Raw genomic sequence first — 7,720 nt, 5'->3', positions numbered from 1 at the left:
CAGGTTCTAGCAAGTATCTAAGAGACTGTCGCCGGGGTCAGAGGTCACGTTTCATCTAACTTACTTGATTCTGATGCTGAACCGCTGTGGGCGGCGACACCAGGTGAAACAAATCACACCAAGGAGTCTGAATATAATACATAGTCTGCGGCAACATTACTGTAGCATTTATCTGAAAGCACAGGAACGGAAAAGGCACAAGCGGGCGTGTGACACTCAACAGTGTGTGTGTGTGTGTGTGTGTGTGTGTGTGTGTGTGTGTGTGAGTGAGTGAGTGAGTGAGTGTGTGTGTGTGTGTGTGTGTGTGTGTGTGTGTGTGTTAGAGAGTGTGTGAGCAGAGCTTTAATTAAGGTGGAATCAGAGCAGGATCTGTGCTGCCGTGATAACGAGCCTCATCTGAATTATTAACGAGAGCTGCACCCCCCCCCTGGACGTGAAATCCCGTCAGACTGTCTCTCACACACGCACGCAAACAAACAATTCCAGAACATGCAATTAATAATGCACAAATAGTATCCAACTATATAATGGCACTGTGGTGCAACACATCAATGTGTATAATATGTATAGAATGTCAAACAGTAGTAAGTGCATTACAGCCCTCTACAGACCCAATGAAATGGCTTGACGAGTGCAACTCGTTTCCCTATCTGGACACATTCCAACCTGATCATAACTCTTTACATAAACACATTATTCTTTAAAGTTTTGATAAATTGGGCTTCATACATTCGTATGAATTTGTACAATCTGATTCACACAAAAACATAAAATTTTTAGGAAAATAAAAAATAAGCATGAAGACCCACCCCTAACACCCTTAAAGCTAACTGTCAGTGGAGCGAAAGATGTGCAAATGAGATTATACAAATTTATATGGATTCCCCATCAATTCACCAAAATGTAAAATAGTTATGCATTGCATTGTGTATCGCATATTTCCTTTTGAAACAGGAAATTTGGGCAAGACAAAAGGTCCGGTCCCTGTTGCTGTTCAGTGAGAGGCGGCATTAAAGTCACAATGAAACGGAATAACGATAGATCTTTTCTCTCATATTGTGACGTACCGTACATTTGAGTATGATGGGATTATTAAAAAAGAAAAAAAAACATAGGACAGGGACTTGGTTCTAACCATCGGTTGTTGATTGGATTTTGAAATGTGGCTGTTGCACTCAAAAAAACGAATGCATATTATGAGGGGTGGAGTTTAAACGGACTAAATGATTGGAGAGAGAAGTCTGTTGTTTTACCAGAAGATCCAGTTCTAATATTTTAATTAAAAATGAGGAGGTCAGGTTTTTTTTTTTTTAATGATGCATTGTGACGAGTGGGGCGGGTCTGTCATCTGTCGTCTGTCATCTACTCCGACATAATTTCGTGTGGCAGTATTAGTACATTGTGTCTTCTTTTTTTTCCATTTTATGATTGGGAACAACCAGCATTTTAGTGCAATACTGCCACCTACTATGTTGGAGAATCAACCAGATGCCGTTACTGGTATACCGAGTTACTTCTGTAGCTCTAACATTATATCGATATTTCATTCTTTACATATCATGGTTATTGTCAATGCTGGTATAATGACATCTCTACAGCCAATCACAATGGACTTTGCCATTTTTGTGTACAACATGCATCAGATGGGTCATAGACTTGCCTAAGGTGTATAAGACTAGCCTCAGAAAGCCTTTGTGATTTGTGACCCTGGAGCACAAAAGCAGTCTGAAGTCGCTGGGGTATATTTGTAGCAATAGCCAACAATACATTGTATGGGTCAAATTTATTGATTTTTCTTTTATGCCAAAAATCATTAGGATATTAAGTAAAGATCATGTTCCATGAAGATATTTTGTACATTTCCTACTGTAAAAATATCAAAACTTAATTTTGATTAGTAATATGCATTGCTAAGAACTTCATTTGAACAACTTTAAAGATGATTTTCTCAATATTTAGTTTTTTTTTGCACCCTCAGATTCCAGATTTTCAAATAGTTGTATCTCAGCCAAATATTGTCCTATCCTAACAAACCATACATCAATGGAAAGCTTATTTATTCAGCTTTCATATGATGTATAAATCTCAATTTTGAAAAATTGACCCTTATGACTGGTTTTGTGGTCCAGGGTCACATTTTTCCTTTCATGTATCTTCACCACTGATTTCATCTCCATAAACCTCATATATAACCATCATTTAATTTATTTCTATGTCATATTAATGTATGCATATTTGTCATTATTATCTAGTTATCTAAAGAAAATCCAGCTTCCACGCTGTAAACGCAGAGTTTTCACTATTCAGCACTCTTCAAATCATCCTCTGGATGCCAGTATGGCCGACTGTGTTGCAGCCACTTCTTCTACACAGTGTTTGTGGGAGTAACAATGGCAGTGTTTCTCCAGAGCTGAGGGCATTCAACTGAACCCCGGCTCTGGCCAAATAGCCTGGCACTGAGATCTGCCAGCGCTGCCACAGCTGGGGTGACTGAGGAGCCCCGGTCAACGATTACAAATTACTGCCACTGTTGCTCATCTCTATCTCTGTCTGTTTCACACTTTTTCATTACTATGTGTGCTCATTACCTCTTCTACAGTTTCTATGCCTATTCCTCTCACATTAACGCTCAAGACAAGTTATAGAGTTACGACAATGAAGATAAAAGGAAAGTGTTGTTAACTAAAGCAATAAGCCCCAAGAAGCCGTGGTTTGTAACAGCTAAGGGGGTTTTAGGCACTCCGCTTTGCGTCGAACCTAACAACGCCCCTTAGCTGTTATAAATTCACTGTAAACCACAGCGTTCACGGGCCTTATTGCTTTTATAAAACGGTTATTCCATATACGTAGCAAGGTTTCACAAAATAAAACAGAGCAAATAAAGTGTAATGATATTAATAAAAACAGTATTCTTCCACCAAACAATGTAGTTCCTCAGAAACAGTTGTGGTTCCAACAAAGTGGTTGCCAAGCAACACACAGACGTAAACAAAGGTGTATGTTTGTAGAGTAATTTACAACAGCTTCGCACGTGGCTCAGCCAATCAGAATCAAGGACCGGAACTCTCCGTTTTATAATCAGAATTTAACTTCTCTCCCCTTTTGTTCCACATAGGTATCCTAGATATAGCTATAAGTCACAACAATCACAAGTGAGGCCTTCTTAATATTTCAATTGTTTCTCCAAAAAAGGAATAAGATTAGATCAAATTAAGACTTTTGCTCAAATTAAGACTTTTGCTTCTTAGATTTTTTCTCCTGAAAAAAACAAGAAAACAACGTCTCATCTGATTATCAAGATTCTCATCAATCTCTTTCCAGTCTATAGCTCTAAACTCTGACTGTATGTCAACAACTTTATCATTTGTGTCTTTTTATTTCTCCTTAAGGAAAAATATCTGAAAAATAGATATTTAAATGACACATGACTGAGATCTCCATTAAGTTAAAAGCAACCTCTGAGCAATAGAATTTACCTTTGGCTATAGATAAAGTTATAGACAACATCTCCAGTATATATTCTCAGTGTCTGGAAAAACCTATAAACCGCTGTAGACACGCATGCATTAACGGTAAGCCCCATCCCATTACTTATTTTTAAATCACAGATAAACGCAATAAATACTTGGAAGGCTTGAGGAAATCTGATTAGTGATTGCATACGTCTCTACAGCCAGTAACAGGATGTGACACACTCTTGGTGTGCAATTATACCAGATGCCTCATCTGAAAACCTCATGTTATACCACAGAGACACGTTAAAAGAATGTGAACATGAAAGCAACACCCTCCAACATGGCATCCCTCCGTGAACCGCGAGCATTGGTCATTTGAATGAGCCATGCGTGTTCTTCTCTGCCCTCCAGCCCACCGTACAACAGTCGTAATCCCAGCCGCCACATTAATAGCAGCTAATTGATGCCAAAGACGGCGAGGCTCAAAAGAGAGACACGAAACCGGCTGCCACAGTTTAGACAAGCCGCTCTCGGACAGGATTACTCAACAGCTATTAAAGAGTGCTTTTAATGGCACTGACTGTGTGTGATCTCTGTCTGCTCCAAACCACCTTCAGATCCATCTGTCTATCTTGTATAAGGTCCTACACATTCCTAAGTAAATATGTTTGCGTGTTTTTTGTGTGTATCGTTTGTGTGAGCGCACGGGCCCCGCATGTGTCAGAATTAAATGCGCATTAAAATCCGACGCCAAATGTTATGGGGCCAACATGTGTGAGCATGGTCTGTTTTCCACAACCTTATTTTGATTGAAGCAAGTTGTTTTTCTCCATTTTTTCCTCCTGCCGGCCAATCAAATCTCTGGCCTTATGGGAGCATATGAGCGACATACAGCTGCGCATGCCTGGGCAGCACAAACAAGTCGTGTAAGGAATTAAACCAGATTTCATTTCAGTTTAAAACTACAGGCTTAAGATTAGTTTAGCCCATCTCTTTGTCCTCTGCACCCAATGAGAAAACAAGGATCTAGCGTGAGGTAAATATCCCATTTAGAAATATTAAAAACTCCTGTTGTTTTGATGATGTAATAAAAGGCCTGTGTGTATCAACTATTGCACACATGTGAAAAACAAAAAAAAACATTTTGTGAGACAAGATGAATCCAAACAAGAGCACGCCATCCTCTTAAATCAAGAGTAAATGGAGCAATAGATTTGTTATGTTTTTTTTAAATTAGTATTGATATTATTAATTAATCTTGATGTTATAACAATGTAATTAATAAAATACATTTTAAACATTTTAGTTGTAATAATTCTAGAATGTTAACTCTGTTCCCTAATACAGACAATATAATGTTCGTCTGGATTTATTCTGTAAGGTTTTGTATTTTATCTAATATCTTCAGTCAGTTGAAAGAAGACACTTCATAATTGTTTGTCATTCTGGATGTTTTGTGATGTGATCTCGGTGATCTAAAATGCTTGCCAGAAAGCCACAAACCACAGAGAGAAATAGAATTCAAATTCAGTGTCTGACTATCATTTTTAACTTAGATGTCGGTGCTGAGGGGAACCGGGAGACAGACAGACAGACAGACAGACAGACAGACAGACAGAGACAGACAGACAGACAGACAGACAGAGACAGACGGACAGAGACAGACAGACAGAGACAGACAGACAGACAGACAGACAGAGGTCCCTTGGGTTCTCCATGAAGCTTGTGAGAGCATGTGCATACAGTTCAAAATATCAAATCTGATCTAATTAAAACCTTTGAACCATATGACACAAAAAAAAAATGAACAGCTGAAATATTCAGCATGGTTTATTCTTTTGCCAACCGATGTGGTGTAATTATGCGGTTGCATTTGCTTCACTAAATCACCCTCTTCGATTATGTAATGTTTTAATTACAATTTTATACCTCCTATTTTATTTCCCATAGTCTTTTGGATGGATGTCAGGACTGAAGAGGAGACGGGGAGGAAGAGGGTGAGTGCTGGAGATCTCAGAGCAGACAGACAGACAGACAGGCGGGCGTGCGTGCGTGCGTGCGTCCGTGGCCGACGCGCGGGGAAGCTGACCGGACCCGTGCGTGTCCCCCAGGTGACCCGCGCACTCCAGCTCAACTCACTGACGGCGTTATAATCAAGCTCAATGCGTCATAAACGCCATTGTTGCGTCATAGACGGCCAATATTGTACATTTCAAATATTGTAAGAGCAATGAACTCACTGAACTCTAGCCCGTCTGCTCACCTCCCTGTTCAACTCGAAGCTCTGTAAACGTTTCAAATGCATGATTTAGGGAACAGCCTTCACCACAACGTGTCAAATGCATGGAGGTATCTGGCACGAGCGAAGCACAGCCTTTTGTGAAATGCGAGATACCTACATCCCGAGCGCAGAACATGCAATTCTAACATACACGATCAGGTGGCAACCGTACCTTCCAGCCGGCTGAGCTATTGCTGTCTCCTTTATCCTTGAAATAGGGCACAAAGCGCACCATCCAGTCGTAGATTTGCGATAAGGTGAGCCTTTTCTCGGGGGTGCTCTCTATGGCACGCGTGATCAGATCCGCGTACGACTGGTTGCCCCACGCGTTCCGTCGCGACGACTTGGATTTGCGCAGCTGGCCGGCCACATCCAGCGCGGCGCCGGACATGCACGCTGGGGCGGCCGCGATAGGGGCAGGGGCGCCGGCTGGATGCTTGAACTCCGTCGGCGCCCCTCCGCTCCGGCACGCCGGCACGTTGCGCGGCTCCACTTTCACAGGCAGCGCGCGGCTCTCCTCCTCCGGACACGGCAGCGGCCAGGTGCACGACCTCGGGCGGCAGTGCGGCTCATAGTCGGCGTCCAGTTCAACCTGATGCGCGTCTACCCCGCTGCTCTCCATCATTAGCATGCTGCTTTTGAGCGTCAAAAGGCAAGGTCAAGGGAAAAACAGCAATGCGCCCTTAAATCCAGTAAGGATGGACTGTGTGGGATTCTCTCTGTCTCTAGTCTTTTTACACCAGTTGCAAAACGTGAATAAAAGCAAAAGCACCGGGAGCCGTGAATAGACTGCTCATTCTCGTGTCTCTAGTCTGCTGTAATGAAGGCTCCTAAACACGCAAAAGCATCCAATGCATCACGATGTGCAACAGTCTGTCTTCCATATTACTGAACAATTCAGTCACACGCAAGCGGGTGTCCATAGGGCTGCTGAGGTGCTGAAATCACACACCCATCACTGAAGCGTCTCGTGCATGCAAAGTCCCTTTAATCGCGCGCTCGCACCAACTGTTGATTGCTTTGACAGACGGTCTGACAGACACGCTGGCCGGGCAAAGCTTGTAAATCTATCTCATCAAGAAGGGCGAACTCAATTGACAGCCTCTGGAGTCTGGCCACAGTTTCCGTTTGTCTGGAGCTCTCCCGTCCCTTTTCTTTTCCCTCCGCAGATTTGTAAGCGGTCTCTCACGCGAGCGTAATCACTATTACTGATAGTAGACACGGCGCGAGCGCCCTAAAAATAGGGTCGCGTGAATGGAGCCGCGTCTTCACCCGATTATGAATTTCCCCACGCGTTTTTTCTTTTCTCTGCGTTAGATAAAATATTCAGACGAACATTCCTTCCACATCGGTTCACGCCTGTTTGCGGATGACTAGACGGGGCTGTAGCGGCGGATAAATGCTGCTATCAGATAATTGGACGGCGCTTGAATCAAGTCACTCCCTCCAGAACAGGTTTATCCGGGGGACGCGCATCTTCTACCACACAACATTCATGCCTCTTTTGAAAGATTTACATGTGCAGAATTCCCTTGCACGTCTTATGGCAAGTCGTTTTAGCATTTATTCTGAGTACACTGTAAAATGATTTTTCTAAGTGTACATAAAACAAATATTACTGGAGCATTTACAAGAAAATACTAGCTATCTCACTTTTTACATGCAATTTTCACATTTCAATGTGTTACTTGTTTCTTTGTAATATACCTGTGAATTTTACTAGATGTGAAAATTGTTTATTCAGTGTACTTATTACTTTTTCCATTACTAAGTAATCCTACTTTAACAACCACTTTTAACTTTCAGTTTCACTATCGGTATGCACTATACTTGAATTGAATCCAATATAGCCCTGATATTATTAAATTAAAATTTTTTAAAAAAGTAAGATGAACAAAAAATGTTGCTATTTCAAAATGGAATAAACATTGGTGTCTAATGTGGTCTGTCTGTTAAGTTAGTATAGGAACACTGGAATATATGC

General features: G+C 41.6%; 1 protein-coding gene and 1 long non-coding RNA gene across 2 annotated transcripts in view; both read right to left on the bottom strand.

Annotated features, from left to right (window-relative positions):
- The window catches only part of LOC107732926 (uncharacterized), an 11,757-nt gene extending 9,187 nt beyond the window's left edge, over positions 1-2,570 (bottom strand). The window contains exon 1 of the long non-coding RNA XR_001638920.1: positions 2,560-2,570. This is a non-coding gene — a long non-coding RNA (uncharacterized LOC107732926). The remainder of the gene's footprint in view (positions 1-2,559) is intronic.
- LOC107732925 (forkhead box protein O6-like) overlaps positions 1-7,202 on the bottom strand; it is a 35,198-nt gene extending 27,996 nt beyond the window's left edge. The window contains exon 1 of the mRNA XM_016544365.1: positions 5,909-7,202. Within this exon, the coding sequence (XP_016399851.1) occupies positions 5,909-6,367 (459 nt within the window). The 5' untranslated portion in view covers positions 6,368-7,202. The remainder of the gene's footprint in view (positions 1-5,908) is intronic.
- Positions 7,203-7,720: the final 518 nt, after the last annotated feature.

This window comes from Sinocyclocheilus rhinocerous, unplaced genomic scaffold (genome assembly GCF_001515625.1).
Source record: "Sinocyclocheilus rhinocerous isolate Xijiao unplaced genomic scaffold, SAMN03320098_v1.1 scaffold1300, whole genome shotgun sequence".
In the NCBI taxonomy this organism is placed as follows: Eukaryota; Metazoa; Chordata; class Actinopteri; order Cypriniformes; family Cyprinidae; genus Sinocyclocheilus; species Sinocyclocheilus rhinocerous.
This window is presented reverse-complemented; position numbering and strand designations above follow the sequence as displayed.